Source organism: Dermacentor silvarum, chromosome 2 (assembly GCF_013339745.2).
Source record: "Dermacentor silvarum isolate Dsil-2018 chromosome 2, BIME_Dsil_1.4, whole genome shotgun sequence".
NCBI lineage: Eukaryota > Metazoa > Arthropoda > Arachnida > Ixodida > Ixodidae > Dermacentor > Dermacentor silvarum.
Window position 1 is genome coordinate 87,137,555 of NC_051155.1, and position 20,223 is coordinate 87,157,777.

Genomic DNA, 20,223 nt, shown 5'->3' on the forward strand with positions numbered 1-20,223 from the left:
CTTTGGGCAGCGCGTTCGAAATGCGTTGAAGGTAAGGCGGAGAGGCCACAGCGTCTTACACCAGCTTCTTACACGGGCCGTAACGCGCTAGCACAAACGCGTTAGAAACGCGCTAGAAACGCGGCCTTTCGTTAATGTTGGGTATTTATTGCCATCGTGGTGCGTGTGTCCATGTCCGCTTCGTGGCGTAGTGGGCTAACGCCGCGCGCTCGGAAGCGAGGGGTCCCTGGTTCGATTCCGCGCTACGGACACAACTTCGGAATTTTTTTTCTCATTTTTCTCAGACTGGTTACACACTACTACTACTACGACGGGGACGGAACGGGTGCCGCTATAAGGAGCTTCGCTCCTAAAAAATCACCGCATATCCACGGGGTGAATGATGATGAGTGGGCGAAGCTGCGGAGGGAATCATCGGTAAACCGTGAATCTTCCGTGTAATTCGCCCAGTCTCGCCACACTAAATCGAACGATTGACTTCCACCAATGACACGCGCCATATGTGACGCCATTCCTATTTTATAACAGCGCCCTTCATTATAATTGCACCATCTCCCGCTTAAGGGGACGCTAGCACAAACGCGTTAGAAACGTGCAGTACTCTCTAGTAAGGTGGAGAGGCCACAGCGTCTTACGCAGCCGTTTACACATGCCGGAACGTGTACCGCGTTTGCCGACGCCATCACATGACTGCTGAGAGAGTATAACCCCCGTATTCATAAACGCTCCTCGACTTGAACTTGACTTGCTACCGCCTTCAACGCGTTTCGAACGCGCGGCCCAAGGCGGTGGCAAGTCAAGTCGTTTATGAATACGGGGGTAAGGCGGAGAGGCCACAGCTTCTTACACCAGCTTCTTACACGGGCCGTAACGCGCTAGCACAAACGCGTTAGAAACGCGCAGTCTTTCGTTAATGTTGGGTATTTATTGTCATTGTGGCGCCTGTGTCCATGTGCGCTTCGTGGCGTAGTGGTTAGCGCCGCGCGTGCGGAAGCGAGGGGTCCCTGGTTCGATTCCGCGCTACGGACACAACTTTCGGAGTTTTTTTTTCATAAAAGTAGACGTGGCTACCTACTACTACTACATACTACAGAGGAGGGACAGACCCACACCCTAAGGAGCTTCGCCCCTAAAAGTGGGTGCAGAAGTGGTGGTGTCACCGCGAATGCTCTTCTGCCGCTGTTGTTAATTTGTAGTAAAGGTCCGGGCCAGGTCGCGACACTCTTCAGCATGTCTAGCTGTGGCAGATATAGGCGTATACTCAGACGTGTCTGGATTGTATGGAAGGATCGTGTCGATGGTGTGAAACGGGTGGCGGCCGTACAATAAGAAGTACGGTGAGAAGCCAGTTGTACTCTGAGGGGCGGTAGTGTAGGCGTAGGTGACGAAGGGCAGAATGGCATCCCAATTTGTCTGGTCGGCGGCGATGTACATTGAGAGCATGTCGCCGAGCGTGCGGTTAAATCGCTCTGTGAGACCGTTTGTCTGTGGGTAAGCAGTAGTTTTGCGGTGAACCACGTGACACTTTTTGAGAATGGCTTCGACGACTTCCGACAAGGAGACATGGCCTCGATCGCTGAGTAGCTCCTGGGGTGGACCGTGACGCAGTATGAATCAATGGAGCAGGAAGGAGGCAACATCTCTTGCTGTAGCCGCTGTAAGGGCGACAGTTTCGGCGTATCGCGTGAGATGGTCAACAGCGACGATGGCCCAGCGGTTACCAGGCGACGTCAGAGGAAGAGGTCCGTATAAATCGATGCCAACGGGCTCAAACGGCCGGTTAGGACAAAGTAAAGGTTGTAGACCTGTGGGCGAGAGGTCAGGCGAAGATTTCCGGCGCTGACAATCGAGGCAGGAGCGAACAAATTTCTGCACGTACCGGTACATTCCCCGCCAAAGGCACCGTTGTCGAATTCGGTGGTAAGTTTTGTATACCCCAGAGTGTGCACACTGCGGATCAGAGTGGAATGATTCGCATATTTTAGAACGTAGACTGCGGGCTACTACCAGTAACCACTAGCGGCCGTCGGCGCTGTAATTGCGTCGGTGAAGTAGCTCGTCGCGAATGGCGAAATGGTGGGCTTGACGACGCAATGCGCGAGTGGGTGGTGTTGCCGACGGATCAGTGAGCAAGTCTATCAGCGAGACAATCCATTGGTCCTTGCGCTGTTCTGTAGCGATGGTGTGAAGGTCGATGGAAGAAACTGCCAGCTGAGTTCCTGAGCAGCGGGCGTTGTCATCGGGTAAGGGGGAGCGCGAGAGGGCGTCGGCGTCGGCATGTTGGCGTCCCTTGCCGTAGAGCATGCGGATATCGTAGTCTTGCAGACGAAGTGCCCAACGGGCGAGACGGCCTGAGGGATCCTTCAATGACGACAGCCAACATAGTGCATGGTGGTCAGTGACGATATCGAACGGGCGACCATACAAATAAGGGCGAAACTTCGAAAGGGCCCAGATGATCGCCAGGCATTCTTTTCGGAAATGGTGTAGTTGGCCTCGGCTTTAGTAAGCGTACGACTTGCATACGCCACGACATATTCACGGAACCCTGGCTTGCGCTTGCGAAGGACAGCGCCCAGGCCAACACCGCTGGTGTCCGTGTGTACCTCTGTAGGGGCCGTAGGGTCGTAGTGGCGTAGTATGGGCGGAAACGTCAGCAAACGACGGAGATTTGCGAACGCGTCCTCGCACACTGACGACCACGAATCGAGGGGCCCCTTACTGCCAAGGAGCTTCGTCAGTGGCGATATAATAGTGATGAAGTTTCGAATGAAACGTCGAAAGCAGGAACACAGTCCTACGAAACTGCGCAGTTCTTTGACGGACGTAGGTCTGGGAAAGTCGGCTACGGCCAGAAGCTTGGCTGGGTCTGGGAGAATTCCATGCTTGGACACGACGTAGCCCAGTATTGTCAATTGCCGTGCTGCAAATCGGCACTTCTTTAGGTTCAACTGTAGGCCGGCGTTGCACAAACGCGACAAAACATGCCGGAGGCGTTGAATATGCGTGCAGAAGTCCGGAGCGAAAACGACGACGTCGTCGAGGTAGCACAAGCACGTGTGCCAATTCAGGTTGCGCAAGACGGTATACATCATGCGCTCGAAGCTAAACATGGTCAATATTTATTCATGGGCAGTAGATTGAAATCCAGCTTCTTATTTCGTTTCCGAAGCGAGGATCAAAAGACTTCAGACAATGCAGTGAGACAATCACACCAGTTGGTGAGTACCGGTAGTTCCCAAGGAGGCACACTGTGCCCTAGTGGCTATTGAAAGGCTGCGCCTTGTCCGTCCTCTGCTTGCGCTAGCTTGCGAACATAATCGACGGGCATTCATGTGTTCTTCATGGAACTAAATTTTGACACCTAGATGGCTGCCTTAGACTTGAAGGATAGCGTTTATTGTCCTGACGGCTGCTGATAAAAACAAATTACGCCTACAATGTAGCAAGTTCTCTGTGGCCAAGTAAGGACGGCGAAGGTAAAAAATTACCGCCCTTCCGTTCTGTGAACATGGTCGAACAGCGAAGCTGTGTTAGTTACACCGAGTGTTACGAGTGTTACATGTGCATGTGTTAAACGTGATGCAATTGCGTAAACACATGTAAACACAAGTAAACACAGCTATACAACAAGAACTTAGCTTACTAGACGGAAATTTAACGAAGCAAGCAAAATTTCACTTTTATTACTCCAGTTTCTTCGTGCATAGTCCCATCTGTATTGTCATTGAGAGCTATTCTCCTGCATATTAGGGAGGCAAAGCATCCTTTTGAAATTTGTCATAATGCAGAAATGTGCCTAATTTGTTTCGGGAAGAAATGAAAACGAAATCAATATAAAAATAATATAAGAAAGTTGTCGCTGTTTCTAGCGCACGCTAAAGTATTCCACGAGGAAATAGTAAAAGATGAACTGGAAAAATTCCCACTTATCACTGATTGAGACTGGCCGCGAAGAAATGTAGTAACGTTTGAATTTCGACAAGAATGATTATTATCCAGAGTCTATTTTGATAAAGGTTTTTTTTTTCGGTTATTGGAATGGAAAAATTTTATTCTTTAATGGAAAAATTTTATTGTTTTCTCGGCTAAGACAGGACTGAAACCCCAAGACTCATGGTGAACATTATTGTTTCCAGGCAGTACTATGGCTCATCTGCCGAAAACTAATGCTACGTCTAGAGTTATAAGCTAACTATGGAAAAAGGGGAGTGATTTAGAAGTTTATGTCTAATGCGAAAATTTCCCATTCATTATACATACGTTGATGTCGTACCATGGCGTTGTGATTGAATTTAGTTGAAACCAAGAAAGCAATACCACCACTTCTGGCAGGTCAATCCAAACAATTAAGAAAGAAATTTAATCATTTAAAAGCCAGATTTGTTGTATAGCAAATATGAGTGGCGAAAAGCGAGAACAAACATATGATAAATATGTAGTACCCGGCTATTGAGAGTTCGCCAGTAGTTGGTCACTTTGTTTTCCTGAGACCCCTGTATCGTGCTTGGACCATCGTAATAAATGCCAACTGCATAAGCAATTGCCGCTTAAATATGGGTAACGTCTATTTTTGTATTCTTATGTGTATGTTCTTCCGAAGTAAATGCGCCAGCAATGCTTTTTAAATTGCGGCCAGTAACGCTGCCAGATCTTATGCTCTGCTCCAGTAATGCGTGCTATTCCTTTTCTTCTCCATGTGCAGCTTGCGCTCGTGCGGGGACCGTGATGGTGCTGAGCATTTTCAGCACATTCAGCATCGAGGATGTGCGGAAAGCGGCTCCCAACTGCTCGTTATGGCTGCAGGTAACTCTTTTTCGACAATAGCAATATGGATATTTTTAACAACGTCCCACTCAAAACTGCTGTGATACTTGGCGCAGCTTAGAGACCACCGGACACTTCCTACAGTTGACTCCACAAAAACAAAACAATGCCTAAGTGAAAACTTGGAAAGACAGAACAATGGTATAAACTTCGGTTGGCCTCCCATAAACACAATGTTAAGAAACTTGGATTAAACGGAACCCATATATTTGTGAACACCGGTTAAACGGATATTTATAGGGGTCCTGAACCACCCCTCTGGCTTGGTGAAAGAACACCGTCCACGGGTAGCATAAGCTGCTGTGAACATCTCGGCCATACTCGTATTTTGCAATCATGCGTGGCACGTCCAGCTCGCAACGATTGCCTACCATCCCCGCAAGAAGCTGGTTCGGGGGACTTCATCGCGTCAGCCGCGTGCAATGGGCGTTGACTATACGTATTCTGTAAAGAGATAGCGCCTGTAAACTATTCTGCGCTTTCTGTTGGCCCAAGAGAGAGAGCGAGAGATAAATGAGATGCGAAAGGCAGGGAGGTTAACCGGAAGGCAGATATACAGTTTGCTACCCTACACTGGGGAAGGGGTAAGGGGAGACAGAAAGATAACGAAAAATACACACACTTAAAGAATGAGATAAAAGAAACACACACATGTGCGCACACACACTCACACACAGAAAGGAACTCGGGAGCATCACAGTTCACACAGGCCCAAGGCTATTATTTTAACAGTAAGTAACTTTCCTTGCTTGGAGAGTACTTACAGAACTGACCAGGAGGGCTCCCACGTGGTGTTTTTATTGAGCGCCGACAGGCAAACCTACGAGGAGCGCGTCACGTTATCCCTCATACTACGCAAGCGAGGCGCTTCCGACAGATGGCGACTCCGTTACTCCTCGCCTTCCTCGCCCCCACTATGTGAGCACTCACCTATCCTCGCACCACGGGAAACTCAAGGTCACACAACACGCACGCTTTCCAGCGCGCGCTCACTCCTGAAAGCTACTGGCAGACGCAGACTGCTACTGGTTAGACGCCTTGGCAGACTACAAATTGCGCAAGTTGGATGTGGCTACCACCCGTCCGTCAAGCGGGGGCAGGACAAAGCCGGTCCGTACCTCGTAGCACGGCCGTGCTGAAGCGTGTGAGCGCGAGCGCGCTCTCAAGCCCTATCGTGCACAAAGCAAACGCTGCGCATACGCACTATAGTTGCATGTATAGTTTAGTTTTGCTACGTAGCGTAGATACGGCGGCCGCCAGGCAGTGCCGCGACGAATCCTCTGACTGAGCGCACTGCGGCTCGCTGAGGCCAACCGCGTTTGGCGCGTCGTAGGCGCCAAAATCAGAATTAGGTGCGTCAATACGAACATCCAAAATGAAATTTGAACTGCGCGCCATGGTGACGTTCAGTAGGCGGAGTATTGTCGGCACGCCCCGCTTAGCCATAGCCTTCGCAGTGCAAGTCATCGAAAAAGGAGCGGAAGCACCGCGCAGGGAATGTTTGATTTACAATAACTCCGCTTCTGCTGAAGGTATTGAAGTACTTTTTGCAGCAAAGTATTTCTTAAATAGCTTATTTGACCTTAACATGAATTTCTCGACTTCGATAAAAAGTGGTTCAGGACCCCTTTGAACGAAACTACCCCGCTACCTCACTGGTATGTCAAACTAGAAAACTTCGCCAAACATGTCAAATGGTGACGCTATAAAGAGTACTGAAACTCAATTGCACCAGGAAGTCGAAGGAAAGTTACTGCCAATTAACAATGCCGAAGTTACAACTGCGTTTTCCTCATCAGGACTTCGCTAAAATAGCAATGATCTCTGAGCAGGCCGAGAGCACTACGGAATACGTATGATCTTGTAGTCAGGCTGCCATTACAGCTTCGTTCACTTCGCCAGAGCTAAAGTACCTCATGCGATTCCCTTGTAATTGCTAGGAGGCGTCAGTTAAAAATATCAGTGAAGTTCATGCCGAATTCTAGTGCGCGGTACTGTTTTGGACCAGAGAGCCAGAGGTGCAGCTGAAATTCTGCAGCGCTATTTCGAATGTGATAACTGCGCAGAAGTATTGGGGATCCTTTAGCTCGTGAACACACCCTTGGACAGAAGAGAGAGTGGGAGAGAGACATTTATTATGATAGGAAATCTGAGAGGTCGGACTGAACCAAAATTCTGGCCTGCTACTCAGAATTGGGGAAGCGAGACGGGAGTAAAAAAAAAAAAACTGTCAGCCCTTCTACTGGGGTGGAGATGGAAACCAGCGAAGCTGTACTATGGTGGGAATTATACATTTCCAATTATAACAATTAAGATGTGATTATGTAATTGGTTTTTAGAACTATTAAAGAATGAGAAATATATGTTGCCGCGAGACAGAAGGAGAAGACCGGCACCAAAGCAGAGGTCAGCATTAGGCCGGCACCGAAGAAGAGGAAGTAGAGGTTGCTCCTCGCCATCTTGGCTGGTTGCTTCTACGCCTGTGCTACTCGCCTGTAAATATTTGTAAATATACGTTTTTTGCAACATTTTCTGGTGGAGGTGCTGGGTACGCTGCCTGTTCATCCCAATTACCCAAGCACGGAACTCCGAAGTGGTCGCCGCGTTGTTCCCTCGGCGATGGCCACTGAAGCACGCACCGCGCCGGAACATACCGTGCAGCAGCCGTCCCCACCGTCTGTCATCTTATCGCTTCCGCAAGATCTGGGCACCTTCTCTGGCACAGATAACGGGGACGTCGAGGATTGGATTGCATGGTATGAGCGTGTCAGCAAACAGAACAGATGGGACGACATACGCTTATGCTGGCGAATGTGATATTTAATCTGAAAGGAACCGCGCCCGTCTGGTACGAGACGCACGAACACGATCTGACCAGCTTGTATGTTTGCAAAGAAAAACTTAATGACTTGTTCGGCAAGCCATTGGGCCGTCCACTAGCCGCTAAAAAGAACTTGGCTCCCGTGCCCAGTCATCTACTGAATCATACATTTCCTATATTCAGGATATTGTAAAAATTAAATTATGGGATTTTACGAGCCAAAACCACGATCTGATTATGAGGCACGCCGTAGTGGGGGACTCTGGAAATTTGGACCACCTGGGGTTCTTTAACGTGCACATAAATCTAACTACACGGGTGTTTTCGCATTTCGCCCCCATCGAAATGCGGCCGCCGTGGCCGGGATTTGATCCCGCGATGCTGTGCTCAGCGGCCCAACACCGTAGCAACTGAGCAACCACGGCAGGTCAGGGTATTCTAGCGCTTTGCCGTAAAGTTGACGGTAACATGTCCGAAGCGGACAAGAGCGGACACATACTCATAGGAATCGCCGATGACGCATTCAACCTCTTAGTAATCAGGAACTGCGCCACCGTGGATGCTACATTACCCTTTGTTACATTTGCCTATAATTCGTCATGCCACGATACGGCAGGTTGTTCGCCGTTTTACCTTCTTTTTGGCCGGGAACCGACACTACCTATGGATACTTTACTACCAGCCGCTCCACGACAACCATAAGACTACACGCAAGATGCCATCGAAAGGGCGCACGCTGCGCGTCATATCGCGCACGCGATGGCCTTCAGATGTCGCAGGTGTCAAAGAAGAACCGTTACGATGGCCGTCACAAGGATGTATATTACGCTCCTGGACCCTTAGTGCTCCTCTGGTCGGCAACTCGACACGTTGGTCTCTCCGCGAAGCTTCTACCACGCTACCATGGTCCTTATCGCGTTCAGCGCTAAGTTACCGACGTGACGTATGAGATTGCACCGGCACAGCCAATGTTATCTTCTGCGCCGGTCAAGACTGACGTAGTTCATGTTGCCCGGCTAAAGCCGTATCACCCGTCTGCTGATGCTGCACTCTGACCTGCCCGGATGGTGCGCGTGTTTTCGCCCGGGCGGTAATACCGCGAGGCAGAAGAAGACCGGCACCGAAGCAGAGGTCAGCATTAGGCCGGCACCGAAGAAGAGGAAGTAGAGGTTGCTCCTCGCCATCTTGGCTGGTTGCTGCTACGCCTGTGCTACTTGCCCGTAAATATTTGTAAAGATACGTTTTTGTGCAACAATATGATGCGGTGGTTTTCATTTATATAATGACCACCGGGACCATGGCCTTATGGTCGCTACGGTACACCGCCATAGGGTGTACGACAAAGGTTGGCACGTTCTTCATAAACACGTCACCAACGCCACGCGCCTTAAGTGCGAACGCGGGCAAAACGCCGCCGCCGTCGACAACAGATGTGTGCGTTGTTTGTGTGACCGCACAGAACCGCTGTCAAAACGCTGGCTACGTGACGGAACTTAGACGGAATGGCTAAACGCCGTTGTCGACACTGTTAGAGAAGAGGCGGGCGAGAGCCCAGAGAGAGTCGGCGGCAGAGGCCGGCAGGGCTGCCCGCACGCGCCGCATTGGGAGAGCGGGCACGCACACTCACAGTCTAGGGCACCGTTACTAGATTAGGTAACCCCTTAAGGGCTTATGACGACCGAAGCTCGTCATGAGCAGTCGCCACTTTTTTGCTTATGACGACCTGTGGTCGTCATGGGTTTTCCGCAATGTTCTAAGAGGCTTTTGACGAGCCCAGCTCGTCAAATGGGGCTTTTATATTTACAACACAGATGCAGCACAGGTTCCGTCATTGGCGCTTTTGTTGAATGAGTGTTTGCGCGCTAGTTGGCGGAATGCGCGCCTTGTGTTTCACGCGCGTCATAGAGGTTTTTGACGAGCCCAACTCGACTAATGGTGCTTTTTGATTTACAACATAGATAACAGAACGGGTTCCGTCATTGGCACTTTTGTTGAATCAGCGTTTGCGCAATAGTTGGCGGAATGCGTGCCTTGTGTTTCCCGCGCGTTATGAACAAATATGGCCACATCCACGCGGCGTACTCGCGCGGGAAATCTTTCTCCCTCAGATGATGAAAGCGCGAGTGATGAGGATGTGGTGGTCATGTGTGATTCTTCAAGTGAAGAAGATAGTGATGACGTTTTTACGAACAGCGACTCTGAAGCGGAAGAAAGCAGTGATGATACGATGGCCAGCGCCCGCGAATGGTACCGGATAGACTCCGACAGCATCCCAGCCAGACCTCCACGGTTTGAATTGAAGGGTTCTCCGGGAGTGACGATCACAGTAAGCTCTCCCCCTCAACAACTTGAGATTTTTGAGGCTTACTTTGATGATGAACTGATTGATGTTATCGTAGTCGAGACAAACTGGTACGCCTCTCAGCTATTGAATTCGAGTAACCTGAGCCGCCATTCTCGCTTCCGAAAATGGTCTGCACTTAAGCGAGAACAACTTCGTGTCTCTATTATCCTCTTGTTGCTGCAGGGAATTGTGCATAAACCAAATGAAAGGATGTACTGGTCGAGAAACCGGCTGATTGAGACTCATGATTATGTCGAGATAATGCCCAGAAACCGGCTCCAACTCATTATGAGAATGTTGCACTTTGTTGACAAAGCGACCATCGAAAATTCGAACTATCGAGGAATAGTGCATCTTCTGCGCGGCAATTCAATTCTAACCCTTACTTTCTGGAGTTGCAGAAATTTATTTCAGAATACACCTCAAATGCCCCAGGTATTAGAGGGTAATACATGATGGAGCGAGGAATGGCCAATAAAACATTATTATCTGCCGAAAAAGGTTTTCGCAAATGTTTTTGGGTTTTGAACATATTACTGAAGCATTTCGCATCATAAAAAATTTGGCAATTTTGGAACATATTTTTTTAAATGAGCCCTTAAGGGGGTAATCTAGTAACGTTGGTCTAGGGTGCCTCGATGCCCTTCTCGCCCACCGCTCCCCTTCCACTGGGTAGTCGCGTTTGCTCTGCGCCGTGCGTTCGCTCCCCATGAAAGCGCGCGTTCCTCGCCCTCACGCGCTTTCACTCGCACATACAGCATACGGCCAATGAGAGTTTTTTTCTATTGCCGGATGCGACCATCGAAGAGTGAGCCCTTAACAGCTTCGCCGTAAAAAGATAGGAGAGAAGTGTTGATGATAAGGGTGAAGATGGCGGTGAGTAAACTTGAACAGCAAAGACTCTTCAAAGTCTCAAATTTAGACGGCTCTCGTGCAAGAATTTGATGAAATCTTTTACAACATCACGCAGACAACAATCCGGCCTAGGTCTCAGTAAGACCTCGTCGGCCAAAGGTTGATTAGTGGATTTGAGCAAATGTTTTGCCAATTATTGCCTTTGCACATCGTATCGTGGGCAAATGGACAAGACGTGTTCAATTGCTTAAGGTACCTCGCACTCCTCGCAGTCCAGACTGTCTGCACGGCCAATAAGGTGTAAGTGCTGCCGAGTGAATGCCACACCTAGTCGTAACTTGAGAAGGAAGCTTGCATAACTTCTTTTGGGCTTGGGCGGGTATTTTTATTTATTTGTTTATACAATACTGCAGACCTTGCACAGGTCCAAGCAAGGTGTGTACATAAGCATATGAATAAACACAAGAAAAAAAAAGAGCACATGTCAATCAGTAGTAGGTACAATTGGGGACGGCATCAAGTTCCAGTCAATAATAGTTCGTGGAAAAAAATATTTTAACACCTCAGTTCCTGCAAAATATTGGTTTAAATTGTGGGGTTGGTGGTGCCGGGTGTGTGTAGTGTTAATGGTTTATTATATATTGATGGCACAATAGTTTATTGCTAATAAGTGTCGAAAGAAAGTCAAGACGCAATTTTTTTTCTTCGTGAAGCTAATAACTGTATATTATTTGTTAGCATAAGCTCCGTGGGAGAATCAAACTGCGAAAATTTGGAAAAAATAAATGGAACTGCTTTTCGCGGTATTTTTCCGAGCTTTTTAAGGTTAACTTCAGTATAGATATCCCAGATGATGCATGCATACTCAAGTATGGGCCGATTAAAGGATATGAAGCACAAATGTTTTACACTAGTCGGGGCGCTTCTTAATTTGTGTCGGAGTAGACATAGTTTACGAAAGGCTGATGCACATACGTTGTCAATATGAATGTTCCATGACAAATTGTTAGTAATGGTGACTCCCAAGTATTTGTAGTTAGTAACCTCTTGTAAGACTGACGAACCTAGTTTATAAATGTGCTTTAGTGGGTTCTTTCTGCGTGTCATTCGTAAGATGACACTTTTTTCCGTATTCAGGAGCATTCGCCACATGTTGCACCAATCTAAAATGTTCTTTAAGTTGTTAAGTTCGAGTTAATCGTTATGGGAAGTTATATCTCTGTACAAAACACAATCGTCAACAAATAGTCTGATGTTAATGCTGGAGTCAAGTGCATTTACAAGATCATTAATGTACAAAAAGAAAAGTAATGGTTCGAGTACACTACCTTGCGGTACTCCCGAGGTCACCGGTAGACAGTCCGACTGTTGCCCATTGATCACAACGTACTGTTTATGGTTTCTCAAGTAATCAGTAATCCAATGTATAAAGGTAGGTGGAAGCATTGTATTTCTTAATTTTGTTACGAGTAAATCATGAGGTACATGGTCGAATGCTTTGATAAAATCTAGAAGAATCATGTCTACTTGTCCGTTAGTGTCAAGAGCAGAGGCTAGTGAGTGAATCACAGTAATCAGCTGGCTTACTGTTGAGCATCCTTTTCTGAAAACATGTTGGTGAGGCGTTAAAGTTGAGTTTTTCTCGAGAAACTGGTGAGTTTGTTTAGCGATAATATGTTCAATTAATTACAACAGGACGATATTATAGAAATAGGACAATAATTTTGTACCAGAAGACAGTCTCCTTTCTTAAATACAGGAACGATTCGGGCTGTCTTCCAATCGTCGGGTAATTTGCCAGTTGCCAGCGATGTACTGAATAATATAAGAAATTTCGTGACAGTTTTGATCAGCATATCTCTTGAGAAAAGTGTTAGGAATATTATCACAACCAGAAGACTTTTTGACATTCACATTTAACAAAAGTGATAGTACACCTGGATAGGAAATAAATGATACGTCATATGTTGAAGCAGAAGTCGTGGATTGGCGCATGATAGCTTGTGAGAACACACTCTGAAAATATGTGTTAAAATGCTGCGCAATTTTTGTTCACTCTGAAATCATGTCATGATGAAATTTAAGCTGTGTGACAGGTTTCTTTTACTCACTTATGAAAGGCCAGAACTTTGTTGGGTCATGCTTTATGAAGTTTGGCAATAACGTTTGAAAATAATTATCTTTAGATGCTCGTAGAGCATGCGCTGTCTGCTCGCGAAGTGCAATAACTGAAGGTGACTGCGCATGTCGCCTTTTTAATCACTTAAGCTTGCGTTTCAGTTGAATGAGGTTACGCTTCATCCAGAGCGTCTGCTTATGAATTCTTTTTCGTTTATTCGGCACAAATGAATCTACACAACGAAGGCACAAATCTCTAAATTGACACCAAAGAACATCGACATAATTGTCTTTGAAATCAAACAGGCAACTATCTATGTATTTTAAGATGCTTACGTCATCAGCATGTGAAGAATCCTTAACTAAGGAGAATGATTTCGTTCGCCTGTTGCGAGAGCTAAGCGACAAGAAAACACTAACAAGATGATTGTCAGACAGTCCCTGCTCTACAAAGACAGTAAAATTATAAAAATTGCTCGGAATAAACAATAAATCTAAAACCGATTACATGCTCCCTGTTCTCGGGTTGGCTCACGAACAACTTGCATTAGGTTGTGTGCTAGCATGATGTTGGAAACAACGTTAACGTGTCTGTTATAACTTTCAGGGGCCTGTAGTCCGTCCCAGTCAACACCGGGTAGGTTAAGATCACCAATGATTAGGATTTTCGATTTCAAGTATTGCGGCATATGATCTTCTAATTTTCTGAAGTAATTCGGAGCTAGATCAGGGGGTTTTACAACGCGTACAAGATAAATTGATGACCCCAGCATGAGAGCTTGACACATAAGCCCTCAATATCATTAATATCACCCAATAAGGAAGATTCAATGTTGTTTTTAATAAGTATTCAACACCTCCTCTTCTTCAAGCTGTATCTTTACGATATACTTTGTACTCAACAGGGAAAATGTCTTCATCTATCTTATCGCGGAGCCACGTCTCAGTAATGACGTGGCTCCGCGATAATGGCTCCGCGATAAATGCGATAAATGCGATAAATGCGATAATGACTCCGCGATAATGCGATAAACGCGATAAATGCGATAATGACTCCGCGATAAAGGCTCCGCGATAAAAGTAATGAATAATATGTGGATCATGTTGAAGTAAAGCAATTTCTAACGAATCAATTTTATTGCGTATAGTACCTGCGTTTATGTTGATCATGCGCAGTTGCCTATTTGATACCGAGCATCCCTGTCATGCTTGAGATTGGCTACGTTGATTTCCTGTTTGCGACCCTTTACCTTGTTCTACGGGATATTCTAAGGGATATTCTACGATGGATCATATCCATGTAATAAATCAGGTAATCGAGAAATCTGTGGAGTACAATCAACCTCTCTACATGGCTTTCATAGATTATGAAAAGGCATTTGATTCAGTAGAGATACCAGCAGTCATAGAGGCATTGCGTAATCAAGGAGTACAGGAGGCATACGTGAATATCTTAGCAAACATCTACAAGGATTCCACAGCTACCTTGGTTCTTCACAAGAAAAGTAGAAAGTTACCTATCAAGAAAGGGGTCAGGCAAGGTGACACAATCTCTCCAATGCTATTCACTGCATGCTTAGAAGAAGTATTCAAGCTCTTAGACTGGGAAGGCTTAGGAGTGAGGATCAACGGCGAATATCTCAGCAACCTTCGGTTTGCAGGTGACATTGTCCTATTCAGCAACAATGGAGACGAATTACAACAAATGATTGAGGATCTTAATCGAGAAAGTGTAAGAATTAGGTTGAAGATGAATATGCAGAAGACAAAGATAATGTTCAATAGCCTGGCAAGGGAACAAGAATTCAGGATCGCCAGTCAGCCTCTAGAGTCTGTAAAGGAGTACGTTTATCTAGGTCAATTACTCACAGGGGACCCTGATCACGAGAAAGAAATTTACAGAAGAATAAAATTGGGTTGGAGTGCATACGGCAGGCATTACCAAATCCTGACTGGGAGCTTACCACTGTCGTTGAAAAGAAAAGTGTACCATCATTGCATTCTACCGGTGCTAACATATGGGGCAGAAACTTGGAGGTTAACAAAGAAGCTCGAGAACAAGTTAAGGACCGCACAAAGAGCTAAGGAGCGAAAAATCTTAGGACTAACGTTAAGACACTGGAAGAGAGCGGTGTGGATCAGAGAACAAACGGGGATAGCCGATATTCTAGTTGACATTAAGCGGAAGAAATGGAGCTGGGCAGGCCATGTAATGCGTAGGATGGATAACCGGTGGACCATTAGGGTTACAGAATGGATACCAAGAGAAGGGAAGCGCAGTCGAGGTCGGCAGAAAACCAGATGGGATGATGAAGTTAGGAAATTTGCAGGCGCAAGTTGGAATACGCTAGCGCAAGACAGGGGTAATTGGAGATCGCAGGGAGAGGCCTTCGTCCTGCAGTGGACATAAAATATAGGCTGATGATGATGATGATGATGATGACTTTGTTTTCATGTTTTCACACGTTTACCGCTAGTCTCGTACCACAAAAAGATTTCACCATCCACTTTAAGCTTATCATTGAGCAAAGTTACCTTTTTGCCTTGAGCTTTCTCATCCTTAGCACTTTCCCAGAGTAGCTTTCGTTTTTTTAACGTAGCTTGCGAGTAATCATTCTGAATAAATATAGAAGATCCTTTCAGTTCCATCACGTCATCGAATATTTCCATTTTTCATTGAAATATTGCAGATAATCAATTACAGGTCGTTTACCGCGCTGCCTAGCGAGTCTATGAATGCGTCCTATCGACCCGCAGCTCACGCTCAGTGTATCTTTAAAAATTCCAGCAACAACTTTTTCCTTCAGATGAGCTTCTGTTTCCTCAGGACTTTCAGGCAATCCGTGTATAATTAGGTTTGACCTTATATTTTTGTCTTCAAGGTCAGTGAGTTTCATTGCTTAAAACTTTACGACATGTTCAAATGTTTTAAGAGCGGTCTGAACCTGCTCATCTTGACTAGCAGTCGATGAAGTTAACGTACTCCTAATCTCAATCGTATTCTGAAGGTCATTAATGAGTTTTACAGTGTTGGTGACCAAAGCTTTAATTTCTGCTAATTCTTTAGTGATGGCCCTTTGGCCTTCCAGCAATTCCTCGAACAACTCCTTTTGCGTAGGGCCTGGATTTTCTTCTACGTCAGCACAAATTAGCAGTTTACAGACAAGAAAACAGTCGTACATGATACGAAGGCACGGTTGGGGGCACGGCAGAACCACAATATCACGAACATCACTACGGATTGAAACGGCAGAAACCGTAGAAGCACCAACCTGTGCAATGCAAAACAGATGCGTGGTCAGCCACATGCTACTGTTGGTTCCGCCGTACCCACAAAAGACGAAGTTGTACGGCTTCTTGTATATGTTGCTGCTTGCTGATGACGTCATACCAGTGTAGCCGGTTGCGGGCGCCATGAGCACGGTGTCGTCAGAGGATGAGTAGGCTGATAAGTGTTCCACTGCGGTGAAAACCTGCAAGCCATCGACGTCGAATCGCCGCTGGCCACATGCTTGCACGCCGTGGTTTGTTGATTCAGAGATGCCAAGCAAAACGACCTATGCAATGCAAAAGAGATGCGTGGTCAGCCACATGCTACGGCTGGTTCCGCCGTACCCACAAAAGACGAAGTTGTACGGCTTCTTGTATATGTTGCTGCTTGCTGATGACGTCATACCAGTGTAGCCGGTTGGGGGCGCCATGAGCACGGTGCCGTCAGAGGATGAGTAGGCTAAGCGTTCCACTGCGGTGAAAAACTGCAAGCCATCGACGTCGAATCGCCGCTGGCCGCATGCTTGCACGCCGTGGTTGTTGATTCAGAGATGCCAAGCAAAACGACCTGTGTAATGCAAAGCAGATGCGTGGTCAGCCGCATGCCACTGTTGGTCCCGCCGTACCCTATGCTTAGGTCGAGTCTATGCTTAGGTCAAGTCTATGTAGGCGTCGATGACGGTGAGTCGGCAGTGCCTAGTATGTTCTAGTGTTTTTGTACGATATTTTACATACTACAGCATTCCGGTCGGGAAAAGGGGATGGACACTTGCGTGGCATTATTGTGGGCCTACCTTTGCCACTTCAGCGGCCAGCTCATTTCCATATAAGCCACAGTGCCCTGAAATCCACTGAAACGCTATACGATGGCCTGTTCCCAGGAAAAAATCGTGTCATTCCACCATATTTTGCTCAAGGAGATAATAAAGTTCTCATTTAAGGGCACAATCAATCACTTGCAGCGTTGGTTTCGCGCCCATAAATAGTCCCTATTTGAAGTGGTTGATTCGATATAAAACGCACTGCTTCACGGACGGCTACAATCTCTGCGGCTGTTGATGCAGTTTGGTGGTGGAGACGGAAGCGCTTACAGATAATCAAATTCGGTATTACGAATGCTGCTGTTGAAGTAGTTGGAGACAATGATCCATAATTATATACGCATAGAAGCGGCATATTCTGTAGAAATGTAGGATAGGGCATATTGCCTAAGACTACACGGGGACGTGACCATTTAGTAACTGCCGGAATAGAGAGGTGCACCGCAAGTCCTGGTAAAGTCCATGCTTGTACGCTCACTACTTTGGCCGGAGCAAAAGCCGATAAAATGGCGCTGTAATGGTGTAAGAGAGATTGAGAGATTGAGAAAGAGATCTGCGGACGTGAAACGTGAATGGGCAAAAGCGGGTGACGTTCGAGGCAGGTCAACAGTCGCAGATACGCCCCTTAGAGATTCGCAAATCGGTAAACGCCTTTTGGGCAGACGCGCTTCAGCAGTCGTGGCTTTGGTTCAGATTCAGTGTGGGAGACCCAGACATATTCGCAATGCTTTATCTTGTAAGCTCTCCAATATACGTAGGCTGGAAGGAGGAATATTGGTCATGATCGGTAAGCTGTGCCGTAGGTAGCCTATGAAAAGTGCCTCATATAATCCGCGCAATCATCGCTCTGATGGGCCCTACTTCATTCCTGCAATGTATAGAAGCACATGGACGGAGCTGTCTACCTTAGACTTGAGAACTGTCACGTGCTTAGACCAGGATATGTTTCGGTCAATAATGACACCTAATAATATGTGATGCACTGCATATGTATAGGTGCACCATGAATTGTAATCTGGTATCGGTGCATCGCTTTGCAGGTAATAAATAGCAAGCGCTCCACACTGCACAGTCACCGATTGCAGACGTCACAGGCGCAAGAACTTTGAAGTGGCAGACGCTGCACGTTGGAGTGTTGCTCGAAGTTGTGGTCCTGAAACGTCAGTATGTAGATATCGACATGCAAAAAGTCAGGGCTTATTGTGACAGTTTCTGGTACCATATCAGCAAGTCCAATGAGGGTTTTATTGAAAAGTGCGTCACTGAGTACGCCTCCTTGAGAAACGCCGCGACCAACTTGATGGTGACTGGTCTCCCCATCCGCCGTCTTCATGGAGATACTGTGGTCGGTAAGGTAGCTCGTGATCCATTGAAACATTCGGCCATACCTAGCTGGGTCCTCAAGTACATCGCGTATGGCGTCATGCCATATGCACACACTGTCATATGCACCTTTGACGTCCAAAAAAAGTGCTTCTGAGAAGCGCCAACGCTTCTTTTCCTTTTCGATGGTGTAAACAAAATAAATCGCGCCGTCAATGGAGGATCTTCCTTTGCGAAAGCCCATCATCATGTCTGGGTGGAGGTCGCACTTCTCAACATGGCTATCCATTCTGAGTCAACACCGTTCCTTCCATATTTTACCGACACAGAATGCTAGTGTAATGGGTGTGTAGGATGATATGGCATGAGGTGTCTTGCCACGCTTTAGAAGTGCCGCGATGCGATTGGTTATCTACTTGTATAGAACGGTACCTGAGTGCGATGATGCGTTAAATAGAGAGAAGGACCTTACGCCCTTCTTTTACGAGAAAACGGAGCGCGGTGTACGTACAATCTTCTGGTCAGGCTGCTGATGAACGTCTACAAGCAGCAAGTGTGGCGTCTATTGTTCTTGCATTGTGAATATTACATCGAGGCGGTCATCGAAATGGGTCTTGTCGTTCAAGGGATGTGAATGGGCCAGAATTTATGGCGACACTCATTATGCAGTAGTCCTATGCAACCTCCACCTCGCTTCTACACTGGATAATTGCCAGAGCCCGAAATGCGCACTTTTCTTATGGAGGAAACCGAAAGCTGCGCATTGCTTACCATATCTTTCAAAATGGCTTGCGAGAATTTCGGGAAGTACAAAATCCCCTTAAGCATGTAGTGCTCAGTTTGTCAAGGTGTCGCCGGATGTGCCGCTGAGTTCGACGACAGGTTGAAAGGGCCTATCTAGATTTCGTCTTTCTGTATATGCTCTCTGCGCGGCGGCGTACAGAACGTATTTTTTGGGGATTCAGCGTCAATGGAGGTACGAGGTGCCGATGCATTTAAGTACTTCGTTGTATTCTGAAGTACAGACACAATGACACGTTCTTGATCAGGCGGCGTAAGCTGGCCCGAACAGGCGCTGTTACCGACATCTGGTAAGCTGCCCAGTCAGTCTATCGAACCCGCGGTGGGGAGGCTTGAAAGAGCCCTTTTATCTGTACCTAGGTTGGTATTGGATCATTACCATGTGTCTCCAAGTCGGTACACCAAGATGTTGAGGAGAAAAGGCTCTGGGCCCAAACGCATGGCCCAAGCAACATCTATATGATGGACCTCAGAGAAATGTGAGGGAACTGTCAATAAAGATAGCGAAATTTTCATTAAGCATGAATTTGGCCAGGTCCTCACCCCACCTGTTCAATACAATGCTACAGCATAATGGATGGTGGGCCTACACCATAATGGAAGGTGGGCGTCAAAGTCTCCAATCATTATGTATGGCCCAGGGCACATTTTGACAAGAGAATTGGGTATAGGGGGTCAAAGCTCTTTTTCGGCGTTAAGTAGCCTCCAATGATCAAACATACGCGCTGTTTATGCTTCGAAGTCACACAGATGTATTCATTTAAAGAGTGAGTGTTCATTCACTGCATGTCGGGCGTACACTACGTCGCGACGTATGCAAAACTGCACTTTGCTTATGCCTAGCTCATTCCCTGACCACAGTTGTAAGTATCCTCACAGTCGAAAAGATGTCATATTGGGCTCATAGATAACTACAACTGGAAATTGATATTTCAATATTCGTTGGCGAAAATCCAAAAGACGACCCCGTAGACTGCAGGCACAGCACTGCACAGTAACAGATCAACGCATGCGCACTTCAAAATAGCCAGTTCCTACTGATA

The 20,223-nt window shown here is 46.8% G+C and overlaps 1 protein-coding gene across 1 annotated transcript in view; it reads left to right on the forward strand.

Annotated features, from left to right (window-relative positions):
* The window catches only part of LOC119440202 (2-Hydroxyacid oxidase 1), a 76,108-nt gene that overhangs the window by 22,670 nt on the left and 33,215 nt on the right, over positions 1-20,223 (forward strand). Inside the window, exon 4 of the mRNA XM_049661442.1 lies at positions 4,706-4,806. Coding sequence (XP_049517399.1) covers positions 4,706-4,806 — 101 coding nt within the window. The remainder of the gene's footprint in view (positions 1-4,705; positions 4,807-20,223) is intronic.